The following is a 21,781-nucleotide window of genomic DNA, read 5'->3' on the forward strand; positions in this document are numbered from 1 at the left end:
ACACTAGACAGTAATTCCTATATTCAGCAGATATAGATAAAATTTGAGTTTGGATGAAATTAAAAATGAAAACAGAGAATTTCACAAACTACTATCCGTTCTTTGAGTCCTCATTCCCTTCAATCGGTAAACATGAGCATTTGAACAGGTCCAACAATTCACCCATTTCCATGCATTTCCCTTAGCTGGGATTCGGTATTCAACGAGGAAAATCATGCATTAATTTTATAAACAATCAATATCAATGACATCAGAGGAGACCCTTTCAATATCAATGTCATGAGAAAAACTATAAGGAATCAACACCAACTCCTGACATAACTAAGGTGGTTATTGAAGTAGTGCCAGTAGACGTGCACACTTCATGGTGTATTAAGGCCCAGATAAATGACACATTGACTGACAAGAGTTCATGTACATTTGCAGGATCAATTTCAATTAAATGGAGCATTTACCATACATGAACCAAATTAGATCATCTTATCCTATATATTCATGTCATTGTGTCATGGAGAATTTTTGAATTCGTTCTCTCATTCATTGACTCGCAAATGAACTGCATACCTCATGTTATTCTATCATGTAACGAGACCTTAAAATAACAACGAGATACGTAGAATATTTGAGACCAATTTAAATGCACTTAACCAAATTCTCAAGGGAGGGATCATTCACTTACAGAGTAAAAACAATAGAACCAACGCTGACACTAAAAATTAACGCTCTAACTCACGGGTCAAAGAGTAGCCTCGTAATGTACTCCCTTGGCATTCGAGGTAGCTGCTGTGAGAAGACATTTTGCAGTCCAATCAGCCATATCATTGTGCGCTTTGACACTGTTTGAGTGAGAGAATTGCTGACGACATGGAATTCAATCTCTCCCATCATCTCTTTCTGCTTGGCGGCTTCATCCCGGGGGGCGTCCTCAGCAAATATTGCCTTGAAAAAGAATTTAAACTTTAATTCATAACAAAGCTAACAGTAGTACAATAAAATTACTTACTTAATAAATCAATTAAATGCTCCATTTCTCACTTTCCGTATTTAAAAAGAAACTAAAACTTCTAGCTGAAAAATACTACTACAGTGTTAATGAATATCTGGAGGATGCATTGTAAGGTAATTTCCTAGATGGCAACTAGAATGCCTATTATATTTTTTTCCATGCTTCTGTTAGCATTTATTAACCCTCTGGACTCTGTTTTAATGTTGTATATATCATAGTTAAATGATTATCTTGGGAATTCTTATCCTGGTAATTTCAATATTCATGTACGTTTGTATATTTTATATTTGACTTTAGCCTTGCAGATGTGTGTACTGCCAATGGTGAAATAAATTTATTTCATCAATTAAAATATGAATAAATTACACTCTCAAACACCAAAGTGACATAAATTTCCAATACATAATTGAAGGTTAAGAATATTTACACATTTTGTGCTTTGAACTTTTAATTCATTCTAAGACATTTGATATTGTTCGTCAACATGCCTAAATTGGTGCAGCAAGCACTTTATGACTAGAGTCTTCTACACGGATTCCTAATCAACTACTAAAGATATGCACGGGACAGTATACGTGGAAAATTCAAATTGCTTGAGATATTTGAGATAGAACTTTTAGCATAATCATTCAAGATCTTAAATATTGAATACATACTTTATAGTAGAGATGAGTCGGTTCTGGTACCCTGTTCTCGGTTCTGCAGGCTCTTGGCCTGTGGAACCTTTTTTTTTCGAACTTTTTTTTCTTTTGAGAGTCGCTAGCTAACACGCTCATTTAAAGGTTCGCTCTGGCCAACATTGTGACATTTCTGTAGCCACGGCCGCTTTCAAACAAGCTGACTTTTCACCAGCTGCCGTCCATGGCAGGGCACCGTGCTTTCAAATAACCATACGTCTCTACGGTTGTCTTCAAGTGAGTCGGATCACGCAGTTGACGGCACAGCCCCCATTTCAATCCGGCCTGACGATGTCCTGTCTACGGCATCCAAATACACACAATGCTACAGAGGCTATTTTCAGACGAAATGACTTTTTGTCCACCACCATTCACGTGAAATTCAGGTGGCTTTTAGACGAGACGACTCTCTGCAATGCCGTGTACCGTGCCATGATAGGTGTCTGGCAGAAAATCATTTCATCTGAAAGTAGTCTTAAGGTGTGTGCACAGCAGCATCCGCACAGCGGATGTATCTCCAGTGCAGGCTAAGCCGAGGCCGCTCAGTTTATCCATGGTGTCGCTGTAACTGCATGTTGAGTTGTAAGGCATGGGAATAAGTTGTCAAAAAAAGCCAGAATTCAACCTTTTCTCTACTAAAGACGTATAAATACGTGTGGACGTTTCTTGACCCGGGAGACGAAAGCCGTATATTTCTGTCTGAGATTTTCCTGACCAAGAGAACGAACGCTGTATATGTGTATATGTTTTCTAGCTCTCCCCCTTTTATGACGGTCATGGGTGTACGACGTCTTTGTTTCGGGACCCAACACTGCAGGGTTTAGGCTTTACCCTCGGAATCCGGGAGCAGGTACCTTGACCCCTCGCCTTTTATTACCCCTCTTAGCGGTAAGGGACCATGGTCATGCAATTGTTTATCCAGTCAGTTTTCGAAATAAATATTTGTTCTTTTCTCAAGAAATATAAACTAAGAATTGAATTCTTTGTCTTTTGAGCTTCTAAACGAAATTCTACAATAAACATAAACTTATATCTCAAGTTCTGTATAAACATCAACATGAAAATTGTTGCTGCATTAAATCCGTAAATATTGACCTTAGAACTTCATTTAAAATTTGAATATGCTGAGAAAAAAAATGAGGAATTCAATTCAAAGTCTGCAATTTACGTGCAAGCAACAATTATCCATGTGCTAAATACATATAAGCAATACATAAGTTGACCGCGAACCAAATGCCGTAGGAATGGTCGTAAACCCGGAAAGGAGGGAGCACATTACTCTCGGAGTCCGATATAATGCAGAGTCCCAGAGGGGATGGGTTGAAAAAAGTTCCGCGAGACCCTTCTTAACGAATGTCCTCCAAAAATGATCCTGACCACAAGAAAGAAGAGTCTCTTGGGGCTCAGTACAGCAGTCATGCTAATACGAAAACTCCGCTGTCTCGAAAGGGTTAAGCTACATTGCAGAAGACAGAATATATTTTGAACTGACTCACAAGTTACAACAAAGAAATTAAGAGATGATGATGTCTGAATTTGGGAGAATTTCACCATAGATCCTGATACTATGCTAACTATCTATGCAGTCTGTAAACTGTGCTCCAAGCTCATTTTGTGTGGCTCTTCAAAATCAACACCAACCACTATTGTTTTCAGTGAACGCCTGCACAGTACTGCAGCCAATATTTTTGTGAAAAAAGAAAAGGCTAGATGCAGATAGGGTCAAAATGTTGAATTTTTAAAATCAAAACCTGAAGAAAGAACCAGTGGCTGCCTGATGCACTGTGACATATTAATCGATCATCCAATCTTTAATGTGTTATTCAAACTTTTTTACTTGGCAAACAAAATTATGGAGACAATTTTAAGTATTCTTATGGAGCATTCCTTCTTATTTACATACCGTATAAGCGCGTGTAAGAGGCGCACCCCTATTTTGAGCATCGGAGCTATGAAGAAAAAAATTTTGTGGCATTTTTTTTTTATATATCGCGCGGAGTTGCAGACGTACGCCTGGAATTTCGACAGTTATCGAACTTTCCTCTTTCAATATTAAATGAAATAGTTAATTTTATAATAATTAAATTAATTAATAATTATAATAACAAAATTTCCTCTTATAATATTAATTGAAAGAGGAAATTTTGATAACCGCGGCGGTAATAGTGGCATAAGAGGGAGTAGAAAGAGTTCCGATCCTCTCTTCGCATACGCCGTTGCTCTATGATGCTTGTCCTATTCACGAAGAATTTTGCTTAAATGCTCTTGCAGGAGTATTGCAATAGAATTGCAGCCGTGGAAAATTTTAAGGCAAAACACGACAGGCACATAGCATGAACCTTCCCAAGAGCTTGGACAACAATCAGGGCAATCTCAGCGCCGTAGGATAAAAATCACGTCGTAGATTTAACGGAACCACACCCGGCCCTCCATCAGCCAATGCCTCTGCCATTTTTTTTCCTTTCCGAGACCCCACAGGAAAATAAGAAAACATCAAGTTACAGGGGAACAATCGAAACGTGTTTCATCCCTACCCCGTCTCACCCACTGACCTTGATCGATCTCCCAGTTTATGGAGGCAAAATGCTAGGCGAGTCATCTACTGAGCCCGAAGATATCTCGATAGCTTTCAATAATTGTATGACACGCACGAGGTTCAAAAAAAGAAAGAGATCTAACGCGACGCATATCTGACAGAATTTAAGTTTTTTAAGCTCTAATTGTTTGACACTAAGATTTATAGTTACAACAAGGCTACTAATATTCAAAATAGTCCAAACAGGACAATTTCGGAAGAAACAAGCGTAGCATAAGCGCATTCAAACAAGACGAGACGGACTGGAAACTTTAGGCAACGCAAAATGCGTATATGACATTGCTGCGCCTTCGCCCCTTCGCTTTGAAGGCAACGACGTCACATGCAAGATCGGACGTGTTCTTCCCGTGCTCCTTCGCTCATAGCATCGTAGCTTGAAATACGGAGGGGAGGGAGCGCACTCCTTCTCCTCTGTATTTCGTTGCTTACTTCGAAGACGGAGGGATCGCCCTCCTTCCCCTAGACCTCTCCTTCCGCGCTCTTCACTTATAAGCATTTCTGATTTCTTCCATCCACAATTTAGTCCAACAATGAACACACTCGTTCGAATTTTTTAAAGCGCAGGTTTTGGCACCCATATAATTTTCAGTTGCAATAATCCTCATATTAGCGTCTGAAGATGATTTTCGAAAAATCAGTTCCTCAGCGTAATGGAAATTACTCGGCAAGGCAGATATTGACTATTAACCAGGTATGTCCTTCAAAACTACGCGTTTCTCTACGTTTGATAAGCGATTACTATATGCAGTATAAATGCCGCGGGATGCCCACTCGTGGCAGTAACTTTAGCGCGCCCTCCGGAGCGAAAAACCCCCGCGCGATCTTTTCTATGTTCACCTCTGGGGTACCGACGTGACGTCGCGATGCTTACAAGAAAAGCAAACAGGAGCATTTTAAATATACGTCACTAAGGGAGAAACTCCCTTGCCTGCCGCTTGTTTTTGACCTAGGATTACAGATGACTGACTCACACTGAAAACCAAGGCCACTCAGTTCCCCTTGGACTTGCGACCGGTGAAGGGGAGGGGGGAAGATAAGAAGTTTGTGTAAGAGGCGCACCCTCATTTTCGGCTGCAATTTCTGGGAAAAAAGGTGCGCCTCTTACACGCGCTTATATGGTATTTAGTGAAATTATGTACTTTTTGCAGTTATTCATTTAAACTTGCCATTAACTCAGATAATAAAAGTTCACCCTTAGAAACAAGTAACGAGAATAGATGAGGGAGAACCAGACCAGTATCGAGAACCGAAAAAATTTAAGAACCGACTCATCCTTACTTTCTAGTATTCGAGGTATGTACTTGAGCATGAATTTGCTGTTACTATTTGCACATTTCTAGTTTCTTGATAGTGCATCACTCCAAACAAACTTGAAGTCAAAAAATGTAAAAAATGATAGTCAAAACTGTCCTTAAGTTAAACAGAGAAAAAACTGCACAAATCTTAACCACCTCCGGCCACTGGTGAGTGTGGAAGGGTTCACCAACATCTACCCAAATAAATTATCTCCCAAAATATGTCATGCACATATTATTTCAGTCTTCGTTGATTGCAAGTTGCAGTCTAAACATACCTCAGGGCCCACCATTTTCTTGGTGTCAGTGATGACTGCTATGATGTCAGCAACCACACTCTCCGGCACGTCTTCCCCCTCCTCCAACTTCCTCCGCTTGGGCTCACTTGGCACCACCACCTCGGACGTCGACGTCTCCTTCCTCTCCACAACACCACCACTGCACGCAACACACAAAGAGCATTCAACAATCAGTGCCAGGAATTTAACAAGGAAAAAAACACAGTTTTATGCACTTCTTCTTATTTCTATTGTTTTGAATTTTTTTCCTCATGCTAGTACTTAGAGCAAACTCAACTTAAAACTTGACGCTTCATCAACATTCGACTCTAGTAAAAATCTGGTGCTCACACATCTCCACTAAATTCCATTTTATCCTCCATAGCATGAACTCGTCTCATTGTTGGCCAGGAGTGATCATTCCTACCAATGCTGCTCTTGGATTCCCCCACAAACAACAACTCAACCGGGTTCACAGAATGTGCATGTATACATGATAACGTCAAAATCCTTTAAGCCCTCCCAAATTTTTTATTTGGCACATATTATGCCATGCGTCCCTCCTGTTATTGACCTATCGCAATGGTGAGTGAGTGCATGATTCAAGGGGACTTGTGTGGAAATTTAATACCCAACCGTGCCTTCACTAAGGCTTCATCCAGGGTTCCCACTCTAACTAAATTATAAAATTCACGGTTTTTTCCAGGTTTTCACCGTCTAAATTGCGTCAAATTCACGGTCTGTTTGATAAGCCATTGTAGGAAGAAATATTGATCATGTAACAATCACCGGCCGCACGTTAACTAAAAATATAGCAAACGCGAGAAACGCCGGGAATACAAACACAGCAATGAAAGTGCTCTTACGACGTCGCCAATCGTTAGCAAACTTTAGAGCCAGCAATAGTTTGAGAGTGGGAAAATGGAGGGTGACGGGGAAGTGAAGAGGTGTCTGATTTCTCAAAAGGGTTAATGATCACTAAGTGGCTAACGGTCTTCCAATCACAGCCTAAAGGTCCGTGTGTTGTCATGGCACACGGATCAACATATGTGCTTCGAATATACGTGTGCAGATAAATGCGTGGACTGTGACTGCAAGTGACTGACCTTGAAATATGATCGACAAATCGATTCTTCTTTTGATCCGTCCATCGCAGATCTAAAATCAAGTTTGAGAGGTTTTTATGGATTTACGACAAATTTCACGGCTATTTCCAGTTTGTTCACGGTAAACGAAATTCACGGCTTATTCACAGTTTTAAGGTTTTCAAAGTTGAGAGGGAACCCTGTCATCACTCCAATTATGGGTAACAATGAATCACTCATCTAGTGATTCAACCCAAGTTGGTTACAAGAGGTGAGGGTAGAGGCCACCGTGGACCAACCTCACGTAGTGGAGGTTTTGGTGTGGGGTGTTCACCAGGATCTAAACCCAGGGCTGTTGGGTTGCTTTATCGGACCTGAAATCGCAATGGGGAACATGCATGAACTTTGTTTCTCCCGTTCTTGTAGCCTATCTTATAGAGAATTTTCTCACCAATCCGAATATATAAGCCAAAGTTGTCTACGTCAATCACAAATGCTGTAAAATGCTAATGAAATTCTAAAAAAAATCGACGAAAGTCACGTGACCCGAAACGCTTTCTCATTGGCTTGACGTCACCGAACAATATTCAGTCTCAGTGGCCTCAGTTCTCCATAAAATTCGATGTCTAAATACTGCTGTTTTTCAATGAATACAGATCTTTAATGTCGTTAGGGAGTTGTTGATGGAAAAAGAGGGGGATTGTTGGAGGAATGAGGTGAAAAGAAAACTGATTGACAAAATGACTTAAGTGGGATTTAAGAAGGCGCAGTCAGACAATTTACCTATGGTTGACTCCTTTATGGTGGCCGCCTTCCTTAAAAACAGTGATTCTTTCGTCGCCGCCGAGATGCGTGGAGTGAAAGCAAGCAGGTAAGGAAGCTATTTAATGCATAGGAAAATTTTTAAGTTTTAACATTGTTTTCTGTTTATAAATACTTATTTTTGAAATCAAATAAACTATCCTTCATCAGCGGTTAATTATTAGTTATCCATAAATTTAATACCAAACTTATCATGCGGTTCTCTTATATCAGCTCCATAGTCGTTTGCATATAAGTAATGAAATAATAGACTAATGTACAAATATGTTTCAGGTATGATTAATGCCTAAATAATTCTGAATTATTACAACATCGTCACTCACCAAAAATACGATTCGGCATTTAGGAAACTAAATGTGTCTCATAATATGGCACTATCTCTGAAAAAAAAGAAAAAAGAGCTGCACTTTGTGTTGCTGCTCCTGATTTTGAGAAGACAAAGAATATTTCTTGTCTATGGGTTGAGTGTGACCATGATTTTGTAATGAATGTTGTGGCTGCCGCCACAAGGTTTTGGGAGAAAAATATTTTTCCTATTCTTTTCAACAGCTGTAAACATGATTAGTTTTTTTAGTTACCCCAGAACTGGCCCCATATCCTTCTTGTCATATTTTCGTAATAAATTTATTTTGCACTCCCTTTCATTGTCGGCATTTTTTCAAGGATGCTACTTTGTTAATGGAGCCTGAAGATTAATTAAGCCACAAGATATAATAATCACATCATCCATCAAGGTAATAAGATTGTGATCTATACAGGCATGAGGAACTAACATTTTAAATTCCCTAATGCGTCTGATAACACGCTCAACATGAATCCTCAAGCTGGCAATATTTTCGTCTCCATTACTTCCTTTTTGGTGCTCTTAACTTCAGACTTAACACTGGGGGGTGGAATTAATGTGCAGCCTTTTGTACCAAGAAAGCTATCAATGTGTTTGAAATCCCGAACAGCCATCACAGCACAATGAGAAGGCAAGTATTTAAAGTAATCACATTGTTCTACAAGCAGTGAATCAGATATCCGACCTCCAAAGCCCTTAGATATGTAATTTATTAATCCATCAGGTGTGCTAGACACCAATTACTTCAGAGTATTTGCAGACTTGTATTCCGACCATATTAGAGCTTGTTTTACAGGGTCCGATGGTTTTTCTATCTCTACTTCTAAGCAATCAATAATTGATTGTACATGGGTATACCTTGATCGAAATGGTATGGGCAGTAACTCTAATATCTTTTTCTTGGCTCTCCATATAATGAGCTGTTTCATACATTGGGATATTTTTGGAACAGCATCATGGAACACCCTACTAGCTGTGCTAAATGATATGCTAAACTCATCAGAGAGAATAGTAAAGCATTCATTAAGTCTAATCTTTTTTAGAGTTAGCATGATCATGGACGTATGTAAATTTGTGTTTCTCTGAAGAGTGCCCAGAATGAAGCTACAGTTTTCAGGTACACCCATTTATAGCTTATGGTTTCTATTAATTAAATTTATTCCTGCAATTGCTTATTGCTTTCTTTCAACTGAGTCATTTTCATTAATAAATTCAGCTTCTGAGTCATTAGATGAATTATCAGAAAAACTGTACTCATCTTCTTCACTCATATCCTCCTCGGAGCTCGACCCCTCAAAAGTTTTACTGACTTTCCTTCTCTTCAAACTTTGAATGGGGGATGTCTGGGTATTTACAGATTTTATTTTTTTGTGATGTCGCCCTATCAGAAACACGTCTTTATTTGCGTTTGTTTACTCCTGAATTTAGTGCGTACTTGAACCCCAACACTTGATGACACTTGAGAGGAAATACCTGAACTACTCTCCCGGTCATCCTCTGACTCAGCTTCAAGTTCACATAGTTTGTCAGCTTCATTGCCACTGGAAGCTGTGCTCAATTATCTATATATATGAATTGAAAAATGCAAGTATCAAAGCTCCATGCACACGTACTTAAACCGGTAGAAAAATGCGCAGCAAGGTCAACCCGAAAACCTTGCTGCGCATGCTGCACCACCCCGCGAAAGTCACCATCAATAGGGTAGAAAAATCTAATAATAATACTTTTCTTTAAATATAATAACACTTTTTCCGTTCATAATTAAGTTTTTCCTTTAATGTGATTGTTTGTAACTTTTCAATTTATATTACGTGGCAATAACATCCTTTGGCTCAATTCAATCTTTTTTAACTCACATAAATAAGATTTGCAACCTTACTGGCACGTACGCTGAAATGATCGTCACAACTGTTGATAATTTCGATATAGAATTTACATATCTTCTGCAGGCTCTCAACCATTTTAATCTCTTCTTCGAATCTTTCGGGACATAAATGAAAACCTCATTCGGCGAGGAATTTTAGGTATTTGAGCAACAGGGCACGACAAAAGATTTGTAAACCTTTCTCTCTTTTTTCTCGTTTACATCCATTATGCTTGTTATGCTTGAATGAAATAATCAATTAAGGTTAGTGAAAATCACTAATTAAGAAACCAAAGCAATAATTTACTCTAAATGCCGTTCCATCATTAGCATCCACTTACTTTCTTGTCAAAATATAAACAATAGTCTCTAGCAATATCGTTCTGTGACGTCACGCGTCCATTGCCCCATGACGCAGTGTTTTCAGGCTGCCGAGAAAGAATTATTTTTAAAGAGTGATATCTCAGTAAAAAACCGCAGGCCACCTGTGAAATTTTTACCACATCCATTTTAGATAGTGGTCTTCCGATTCATCTGGTTATAAAAAATTGTGCATGTTCCCCATTCATTGAAAGTACTCAGAGTATAGAAGGGAAAGATAGATGAGTCACCGTGAAAACCATTTCATTTGGGGGAAGAATGGCTCACACATAAAACATGGACTGCTTCAGGCATCATATCCTCAGCAGTCCATACCACCTTGTCCGGTATAGTCCAAAAATATCCCCAGGGAAGAATGACGCCTCGGTAGCTTAACTGACTATAGCACTCGACCGGAAATCGGGGGATCCGGGTTCGAATCCCGGTCAAGGCAGATGATTTTTTCTCTGTGGATCTTTCACACGATTGTGCATTGCGGGTGACTACCATAAAAAGTTATCACCGTGGCTAGTCCCGGTGTACTTTAAACTAGGTAATTACTTAGATAATTAAAATGCAAGATAACCCATACATATGGCACAGCTGCTCTGGGGGAAGCTCATGAAAATTTTAAGCTCCATCCGTGACAAATATGCCCGGAAATGTTGAGATAAATATTTTGCCCTAACAATGTATGCTCTTATATGATTAAATACTGTGGTCAACACTCGTCACAACATACGTACCTGTTTCCATCAGTTCTGAGGTGCTTTTTCCCAAACCCCGGGCTCAAATTAACAGTGGTGAATGATTCCTTGTCATTTGGAGTAACAGTAACTTTTTCAAATTCACCCGGTTTGCGCACTGCAGGAGGCACTGAAAGACATCAATTATTGTTAATTTGCACACTTTCCCATATACACATACATAACAGCAAGGAAGAGTCACAAAATAACAGCTGCTCGCAGCTGTTATTGTAATCATACAACAACTAGATAGAGTTGACTTTGATTCAAATCATAACTTATCAGTTTAACTTTATTGGCTTAAAAATTTCAGTAGTAAAAGCCTTGAGACGAATCTTTTTACATATTTTACTTTCTTCAAAATTAAATTTCCAATTTTCACAGCACTAATACTAATTTGTATCATTTACCTTTAGTCTCAGAGATAGTCCCCTGCAAATGAGTTGGCGGGAGCTGCTTGAAGTCAGGATCCCAAATGGGCGAGTCTTGGCCATAAATTTCCTCTTCTAAAAGGCTCAAAAACCTATAAAAATAAATTACTATCATTGTATAAAATAAATGGCTTTCTAAAGGCCGTTTTACACTGTACACGGAATTGCCCAATCTGACGTACGTGCGAAGGTGCAATCAAAATTGCATCGTGTAAAGCGGTGAATTGCTAGAACACATGCGAGAATGCGTGGACGTGAGATGGCAAAATAGCCCGTTCTAATTTCGTTCATGCATTCGTGCAATTCCACGCCATTTTAGAAATTAATGCAGCTCTAACCTGCGCAATTCCGTGCCCCGTGTAAAACGGCCTTTACATAATTTTATTCGTAGTTCAGACAAGCATCCAATTCAGGCCTTCATCAGATAGATTTCTCGTGTAGGCTTGGTTTGGTATTTGGAGGAGGAGACAGTCAGCTAAGGTCATTTGTGCCATGGTAGGGAGGCGAGACACCCAGCATTGGCATAAGCCTCCCCTAAATGCAATGTATCAAGGGCACCATGGCTCAACGTCCCATCCCATGGACAGAGTGTTGCGCCTGAAGTGCACACCACTCAAGCAGGGATTAGATGACCTCTGAAAATCCTCTGCCACCGCCTGGATTCGAACCCAAGCCCACAGAGAGTGAAACCAACCTTCTTTCTACCACACCAGCCTGATCCCCAATTTATCATCAAATTATGATGAAAGCAAGAAACAATATCACCATTCTCAAATAATTGATTTGCACCACAGTTAGTAATTATTAGCATGCATGGTTAATTTTTCCCAGGGGATTGCCACAAAAACACATTTATTTTAACTCATTTAATCTCTATCATTAAGAAAACACCCAAACCAAGAAATCAACAATTTTGATTCTTCCAAGCTGATAGATGCCGACTCTAATATAAACCTCACAGCATACCTATATTTCAATGCAAAAGATAACACAAAACAATGACACACTGCAAGATAAATCGTAAACATCTAGGAAGCCTTTTTCTTTGGGTTGGACTCTAAATTCTCTTCATTTGAAAATATATAAGCTCTGATATTACCTTGGAAAGTGGGTGAGAACCAGGATTCTCTTCTCAGGAGGCATTCTGTCTCTTTCTGACTGACACTTGTCCATCAGCTGTCTGCACACAGACCGATACACGGCTCTCAACAGCATGCGACCAAACACCAGCGTGGTTTCATGGTGAGGGAGCGAATCACAAAATGCAGGCACGTGGCAGAATACAAGCCACCTAGAAAGGAAGATGCATGCCTCAAACCTCATCTCAACTTGCATACGCACACAAAACAACACTGAATATATCAGCGTTCCCACTCAATCTAAATCATACAATTCACGGTTTTTTCCAGGTTTTCACGGTCTAAATGTCTTCAAATTCATGGTTTGTAGATTAACCATTTTAGCCAGAAATATTGATCACGTAACAATCATCGGCTGCACGTTAACTGCAAATTTAACAAACACAACAGACACCGAGAATGCAAACGCAGCAATGAAAGTGACGCCACATATCGATATCAAAATTCAGCTCCCACTAAAGGTTGTGAGTGGGAGAATAGAGGGACCAGGGTGCCAGGGAAGTTAAGAAGTGTCTGAATTTTCGCAAGTGTTAATGAACACTTTGGTCACCAGTCTTCCTGCTTTGCTGCTGGCTTAAGGTCAATGTGTCATCATGGCACACGGACCAATAATTGCGCTTCAAAAGACTATAAATCCGTGGCCATGTCTGCGCGTGACTGATCTTAAAATATGATCGAAACATCCATTTTTCTTTTAATCGGTCAATCGTAGTTCTACGATCGTAAAATCGAGAGATTTTTAAGCATTTAGGACGAAATTCACGGCTTTTTTTCAGGTTTTTTTCACGGCATACAAAATTCACGGCTTATTCACGGTTTTAAGGTTTTCACGGTTGAGTGGGAACCCTGATATTTGTAGCAACAAAAATAGAGACACATTTCATAAAAAAGGGGGGCACATCAGTTGATCGCTTTTGGACTTCTACAGTCCAACATTTCTTGAGCAGAGAGCCAGAAACAGAGTCAAAGCCAAAGAGAATCCATTCCAAAGTTATTGGTAAGAAAAAAAATAGGAAAACTTTTCTAGAGAATGATTTTCACTGCATACTTCAAAATGAGTGATGTTCTGAATTCAATCACTTGTGAGATAATTTCATGAATTATTTCACGCAGTTTTCATAGTTACTCAACCAAAGTCATTAACACACTGACTGCCACCCCAGTCATAATCCCAACCGGCCAGGAAAGAACTGAATTGCAGTCAATTTCCAATGTCGCAGGTGACCACAACCAATCCTTAAGGCATTGATCATGTCCAAAGCATATGATCACAGAGCTTCAAAACCAAAGTAAAATTATTTCAGATTCATTTTCAAAAATACTTCTACCGGTCATGAGCCAATAATACTCAATTGATAAAAAATACGGCAATGACACCACAGGAAATGTGCGCTGAAACATGAAGGGGGTCAACATGTTATGTAACATCTTTTAAAAACTGAGCAATAAAAATCAAATGTTTCACTAAGAACGGGCACCAAGAACCAGTTCCAGGAACCAAATTGCAATCAGAACAGAAAACAAGTAGAAACATCGTGTCTATGAGTAATAGAAAATATTTTCAGCTGATGTCAAAAAAAAAAGTGGGACCTAACAATTCTCATTTTCCTTCCTACTCCATTCGATAGAAATTGACTAAAAAACATTTTGATTTCCATTATAACAAATTTCCTACAAGTAGGAATGAGTTATGGGAGTGCAGGGAGAATATGATCACCATTAAGCATGGATGTTCCTCAGTCTATTCCAGTATAGTTGCTCATGAAAGATTTGAAGTGCTTTTGTTCCTTTCATATTCCAACTTACTCCATCATTCCACAACATATTGAAGAAGGATTCAAGGCAAGGAAAGAGATTGAACATAATTTCTATTCCTACCTCCCTCCGCCCCAATTTTGAGAGTTGGTGGGGAAAGTTTGATGACGATTTTCAACATAAGGAAGCGATAAAAATATTTTATTCTCCTTCCAAACCTCAAAACACTCCTTAAGATATTTGCTGCAGTTGCTGCAAAAGCTTTAATTAAAAAAAAAAGAACACACCATAGATCAGCACCAATAAGATTGCATAAAAATGAAACCAACTGCCCAAACCTGATCTCCAAAATTATTAAAAAGAGCTATAGAGTTAAACAGAGAGCTTGCGTTCATGAATTGAATGAATACAAGACAATTTTCTCACGTTCAAACTTCGACTATTGTTATAGGAAGACAAAATTCTATTACCTAGTGTATATCACTTTGTATTCAGATAGCTCCTCGTTCGGACTGGCCGCTTTCCTTGCGCTAGGAGTTTCAAAATTCCAGTGATTAAGGCAATGGAGGAACATCTTTGCCAGGTCATACATTGACTGCCATTCCTGCAATAGTTCATAAAAAGTGCATATCATATAAAAGTGTCACTGATAAATAAGACTCATGAAAATACATTATGCATAGTACTTCATGCATATGATGCCTGATCCTTGCTTATTGAGTTTTGTGAACATCTTTGCGAACTGCATCTCTAATTTCCTATTTACTGCAAAGGGGGCAAAAGCTCATGCAGTCCAATAATCTGAGGTCAACAGAAGAAGTGAATCCGATATTCAACTAACTAGTACACAAATACATTGTCCTAAATACTTTTGTTATTGTCTTAAATTGTCACAAAAATATTGAGAATTTTTAATTTTGGGGGCAATCAAACCCTGGACCTATTACAATAGTGCATTGATATGCAGTTATAGGATTGCAATATTTTAAGGACACATTAATCCAAAAAAATTCAACAATCTAGGAATTAATATCTATCACCCATAATCATCATAAATGAATAATTTATAACTAACCAATTATACAAAATTTAAGCTGCTAAAGAAATGACAACAAAAAATCATAAAAATAGACTGTATAAGTCACTAAAAGTAATAAAAGCTGCCCAATAGAGACGTGGCAGGATGGGGTTCTGTGAGCCTCCATGCCTTCTTGTCAAAGGTAATGCTACGAAGAGATAAAGAAAAGAGTGATCTCACAGAAAATATGCCTGCCTGTGAATATTTTTGTGGACCTGTACACAGGATGTAGTATTCATCAGTAATTTTCCCACCAGAGACGCTGCATTACCCACACCATCAATGTGTACAAAAAGAATCAATACTTTAAGACTTAGAATTATATTCCAAGAAGTTAGGAGTGGAAAAAAATTACTTAAAAGTTCATTTCTAAGTAGTAGCAGGGGTAGTAGGTTTGGGGTTACGGGTGCATCGACAGCTAAGGTCATTAGCACCATGCGCAATCAAATTGTGACATAAGCATATACTATAATTTCAGTTTAGTGCGGCACTGTTGAGAATACATATTAATGTAAAAGTTAAGCCAATCAAATCGAATTTATAAGACCACTTTCTTAATGAATTCTATGACATGGCTTAGGCGGTCAGGGTCATCGCCTAGAATACATTCTAGGTTGCCCCTGATGCCTATCCTGTCTCGCGTAAGCTGGTACTCATCGCACTACTTCAAGAGGTGTCTCACAGTCAGAGGGCAGCTACAATAGCCACATCGCGGTGGGATCTTCTCTTCGGTGAAGAGATAGGAATGTGTCATGGCACAATGACCGATTCTCAGTCTTGCAATGATGACCTCCTCCCTACGATTCCTTCCAACAGAAGAGGGCCGCAATCGGTTTTATTTCTAAGTAATGAGTTGATTATGCCTTGATCATAATTTGAATTTCAATACAATGATGTGTTGGCAGTTACTTAGATAAGCAGGGTAGGAGCCGTTTGCATGGCTACGTCAAAATACATACGTATCACCACTATGGAGGTGGTTGGACAATTCACAACATGGCATAAATCTTGCATTCCTGCAGTTTACTATCAACACAGCCATAAAACATGATGAGTTATTCCCTCATCTGTAGCGGTGGTGCAGTGATCAGCATGGTGACCTACCACTTGAAAGGTTGGTACATAGTTTGACTCACAATCATGCGTTTTATTTGCCCCCTCATCAGAAGAAAATTTGCATTCTCCCCTTTGCATCATCAACAGCAAATTACTTCAAGACGTAAAAAAAATCATTTTACAGGAAAATATGTTATCCATTGTTTATTTGCTGAATTTCACCAGCAAGATTTAAATACATGCCAGGGAGAGTTCTGAGCAGTATAAGATGCGTAGTATGCTGTTCTGCCTCCTCTGATGCTCATGCAACATAAGCAGCTTGTGTCAAAAAGAGGATATTTGATGGTGTTCCTAATCTATTCTTTCCCAAAATCTTGTCCTCGCGCTGTGGAAGAACTTTAGCTAATGGTAAGGTGCATACCCTTTTTTTCCACAAGAAACACATGAGAAACGAATAAGTCTCTTACTTTTTGCTGGTAGGGTGCATAATATGTAGCAACGAAATTCATCCCCAGTCCAGGTGAAAATGAGCAAGAGGATTCCAGAGGTGAAAAGTTGAGAATCATTTTATACAAACCCTTTGCATTAGATGCCCAAATTTGTAGAGCACAAAGTTGGTTATTGCTTTTGCGATGCTGGGGCGCTCAAACGGTGGCTGACCCAAGGGACCCATGATGCTCGGCCGCGTCATTCCCACAATGCATTTCCTTAAAAGCTGTAACATAAAATGCATTCATTAAAAAATAGCCTCTTCCTTTGAAAAAAGCATATTACTGAAATATGAACAACTAATCATACTTCCACATGTTGTGAGAATTTTATCATAAATTATGGGTGTCAGGGGGGTCCGACAGCTGAGGTCATTTTCGGCATGAGGGAAGGGTAGGTAAGGAAGGGTGGAGAGAAACCCGGCATAGGCATTCGCCTGCTCTTAACAAAAGGCGCCAAGGGGACCACGGCTTAACGTCCCATCCGATGGACGGAGTGTTGCGCTTGAAATGTCCTCCACACAACATTCAAGCAGGGATCGAGCAGTCTCTGAAAATTCTCTGCCGCCGCCAGGATTTGAACCCGAGCCAACGGGATGGGAAGCCACCACACCAACCCGATCCCCTCTTGCAGTAAGCTATGTGTAAAAGAATCCTTATGTTGAATTACAATGATTTTCTTTAAGTTCAGAATCTAACCCACAGAAGCCACCCAAGCCAAACAAGAGGTTTTTATGGTGTTTTAACAAAAGTATAGAGGAAGAATTTACCTTAACACTTGATCTCAAATACTAGTTTAATCTATGTACCAAGGAGGCAATACTCAGCAGCTGGTAAAAGTTCGATTTTCCTAACTATGACTACTCTGAATTCTGAATCATCATTGACCTAAAATAATCCAATCGTAATTCGTAAAATAATATAACATCAATGTAATAATGCCAAAAATAACGAGTAGTCTGAATCAGGGGCGCAGCCAAGAATTAAGGCTAAGGGGGGTTTTAGGCGCAACTAATAGTTTGGGGTGTAGGAGTATTGCATACCCACCAGGGTAAGCAGGAGTTGCGGGGGCCCTCCTCCGGAAAATTTTAAGATTAATGGTTCAAAATGACTAGTTTTAGCACTTAATGAGAGATATTTCGTTAATCCTAACACTATTCCATAAGTAATACTAATCCATTAAGTAAAATGGATTAAACTTAAAAATTTCTTTGGGCTCTGTGGGAGGTTTTATCCACCAAACCCCCCCCCCCCCTCGCTGTGCCACTGGTCTGAATGGTGGGTGTAGGTCATTTTTAAGGACCCGAATAATCATTTCCAAAATATTTTCAAAACAACCAAACTTTCCACTTCAACAGGAAAGAAGCCAGCATAAATCCGTGCTGACAAAAGATTTATTCAAAATATTCAAGTGACAAACACCCAAAGTTACTATCCAGTAACATTACCAAATGAAGATGCCTCAAAATAAAACTATTGTAATAAGCGGAATGAACAACTATGCTGACATTAAATAACGGCAACAACTCCTTTTGCTAATTTACATGAGAGTAGTTTTCATGGTACACCATCAATCTTCATTAGCCTAAGTTATCTTTGGCATTAGTGATAGAGGTGTACTAAGGCACTGAAGATTGGTAATTAGCGTCAGCCACCACAATTTCAAGGACTTTTAAGACAAAATTTAATGCAATATGTATTAATACCATGGGTATAACAAGGATTAAACAGAGAAAAAAACCTTAAATAAGTAGAAATAAACTCTCTTGGTGTCGCAATCTTCTTCCCTGTGCATGCTCATAAATATATTTTCAACGTCGACCACCATGCTCAGCAGACGGTTCACTTCTTCTTCTGGCAGATTTTCAAGGTGCCTCACATGGGCTTCTAAAATGAAAACATAAAACAAAGAATAAATGTTTGAGCAATATTCTTAACTTTAGGTATACTTTCATTGAGAAAAAATAATCTTGAGAAGTATGCCTATTTGCATGATCCAAGGACGGAAAATCATGCGAGAAAAATTATACTAAATATATGAGAATTTTCAAACCTAGAACATGATTACAGCTTCTACATGGATCACTAAAATTTGCCAGAGAAACAGACACATCAACGTGCGGTGGCTTCGTTGGAGGGGTGGGAGTTTTCCAGCCGTTGCACTTGCACTCTTCCTCCTAAAGGGTAGAGGATACAACAAAAATGGCTTATTTGAAGGTGCAATAAGCGTTTAATACATAGGTAGTTAGCAAACTGAACTTCTGGAACGGTTAAGGCTTATTCCTTAGAAGAAGTCAGAAAACTGGCGGGTTAGACATTAGATGAACTTTGAGGTTTCAATAGGAAAGCTTGAGCTAAGCCCCTAACCTGACATGCTGAGTATATAGCTAGCTTCAGAAGTTTTCTCTTCCTCTGCCAGTTCCGAAGCTGTTGTTTTCGTTGCTGAATCCTCTGCAAATTGGACTGCCTTGATGTTTCCAAAGGCTTAGAACCACCTTCGGGTCCAGTGGAAACTTCTGAAGGTTCCGACATACTGCTTAAATTCATTAAGACACATTAATGACTTTCAAAGAAAAATCATCACTCCTGAAGGAGTAAAAAGCTGTCAGTTGATATCCTTTCTCATGTGTGTCACCAAACGTCACTCAGATTATCATCGTTCTAAGCAAAAGAGAACTTGAAATGAAAAAGCACCGGATATACTTATTTCACTCTGATACCCAAGCCTAAAATATGTGCGCTAAGGCTTTAAATTCTTGATTTAAACACATACTCTCATTCAAAAGTCAATATAAACAATCCAAAACTACTGTGTCAAGAATAAACAAGTGAAATTCGTGAGCGTTTTATGAAAAACTTCTCTGTCACGTATCGATGATCAGTTATTACATTCTCAATTTAAAAATGAAACGCCTTGTTTTATTAATAATATGAAATTAAATTTCATCATACTAAATATCTTTAAAATGAAGATAATAATATTTTAAATCCTTCCAATGAAGAAACAAACATTGAACAACTTTGATATGGCTCATATATTTGTCATTATGCCGTAACTTTCGTATTTCAATTGTTATGAAAACGGTGCTTAGACCATATAAGAACTAGACCCGCCATTCCCCACCCCTACCCATGTCTCGCCGTGTGGCCAACATCTCCCCTCCGCTCCCTTCCTTCCCCACCCACTTTTAAAGGGGCGTGACGTAACGGTTGGGACGCTCATCGTCGTAGCGCATGGCTACGAATGGGGATTCACTGTATCACTGCGGTATTTTGACCATTTTCTTCGCGATTTTTCAATTAAAAGTACTAATATATATTGCGTTATGTACGAGAAGTATTCTCTCAGCCATGGTTGGATTGGTGAATTTACAATTAATGAACAGGGGCATTTTTCGTCATTGGCAGCGACGAAAAAATATTGTGGCAGTAAAATGAAGACAAAGCCCTTTGTAAACTTCCGCAGATTTTTTTCTTATCTCGTTAGCGATCTAGCATCATTCGGAACATCGTTATAAAAACATGAAATCTTGCACAAAAGTTGTAAACGGTGGAATTTTAGAGAGGAAAAGGGTCATGGTGTAAAGAATTTGCCGGTCGTCCACGAAGTAACGCGGCAACGCCTTCGCATATAGTAATTTTTAAACGGTCAATTATGCGATGCAAATTGAGCTGCGCGCTAGCGCTACTTAAAAGGGATGTCAACAAATCAGCATTCATATTATTTAGGTAAGTAATTTAGTTATTTCATAAATGCATAATTTTTTACTTAGCAGACAGCTCTCGTGTTATATATATTTTGCGATGGTGGAAAAAGGTCTAGCGCCGGCTTTGCAAGTGACACCTACGATTTACGTACGCTACGGAAAATTCTGGGAATAAATAATACCTATTAACATATTTATAATTAGAAAGAAAGAGGATTGGATTAAAATAATTTTAAAAATAAATTTGCTTTATAACAATCAATTATATTTAATATATTGAATAACTTATTAAATATTTTTATGTAATTTTGTACGTATGTACTTACAGAGTTTTCAATTAAATTCTTTAAACAATTTACGACATAATTTAATTTTTTATATTCTTGTCACAATACGTAAGAAAAGAGGATGTGGATTCAAAGATCATCTAAGAAGTGAATCTCATTTTATTAAATAAAATCCAGACGCGATTACTCTGTCAAATGTGTGAAATGTAACGGATAAATTTCTATTTTTCACGGCAGTATGATATTTCGAAGCACTTGGAGACGCAAGACCATAAAAGATATTTAAATACTGCTCTATCTTCCTCCAAAATACAGAAATTTCAAGTAAAAACAATTTATGAAAACGAAGAAAAGAAACTAGCATTAGCAGAAGGATGTATTTCCATTCTATTTTTTATAGTCATTCCTTCAGATCTAAGGTCTGTACATCAAAAGTTATCAAATCGGTTTTGCAGCGCACATGATACATAAGGCCGTTCAAACAGCTGCTGTTTTGTTGCCCGCAGATGTGGAAAATATTGTCATTAAAATATATTTCTATCTCTACATTACACTGTGCGTCTTCAAATGCTGAACGAATTTTGTGAAAATGCGGAAGTCGCATGTATAAGAAAATACTTGGTTACAGTAAAACGCGCTAGTTACCTCTTTCGTCAGCTGTAGATAGAATTTTTAAATTATATCACACCATGAATTCCTACTTTCTATATCAGGCTTAATGTCCTAGAATTGTAGAAGAGAGTTTTGAAAAAGAATCCTCAAATTTAG

General features: G+C 38.6%; 1 protein-coding gene across 2 annotated transcripts in view; it reads right to left on the minus strand.

Annotated features, from left to right (window-relative positions):
- The window catches only part of LOC124164083 (histone acetyltransferase KAT2A), a 41,513-nt gene extending 21,642 nt beyond the window's left edge, over positions 1-19,871 (minus strand). Inside the window, exons 1-10 of one of the 2 annotated variants that reach the window (XM_046541256.1) lie at positions 19,387-19,870; positions 19,073-19,196; positions 18,761-18,906; positions 17,109-17,246; positions 14,868-15,001; positions 12,603-12,794; positions 11,483-11,595; positions 11,073-11,202; positions 5,853-6,012; positions 734-939 (exon numbers count right to left, since the gene is read on the minus strand). In XM_046541256.1, the coding sequence (XP_046397212.1) occupies positions 734-939; positions 5,853-6,012; positions 11,073-11,202; positions 11,483-11,595; positions 12,603-12,794; positions 14,868-15,001; positions 17,109-17,246; positions 18,761-18,906; positions 19,073-19,196; positions 19,387-19,566 (1,523 nt within the window). In that variant the 5' untranslated portion in view covers positions 19,567-19,870. Of the gene's footprint in view, positions 1-733; positions 940-5,852; positions 6,013-11,072; positions 11,203-11,482; positions 11,596-12,602; positions 12,795-14,867; positions 15,002-17,108; positions 17,247-18,760; positions 18,907-19,072; positions 19,197-19,386 lie in introns of both variants that reach the window. The other variant, XM_046541257.1, reaches the window with a different exon arrangement.
- Between the last annotated feature and the right edge of the window lie 1,910 nt (positions 19,872-21,781).

Source organism: Ischnura elegans, chromosome 8, assembly GCF_921293095.1.
Source record: "Ischnura elegans chromosome 8, ioIscEleg1.1, whole genome shotgun sequence".
NCBI classification, from domain to species: domain Eukaryota; kingdom Metazoa; phylum Arthropoda; class Insecta; order Odonata; family Coenagrionidae; genus Ischnura; species Ischnura elegans.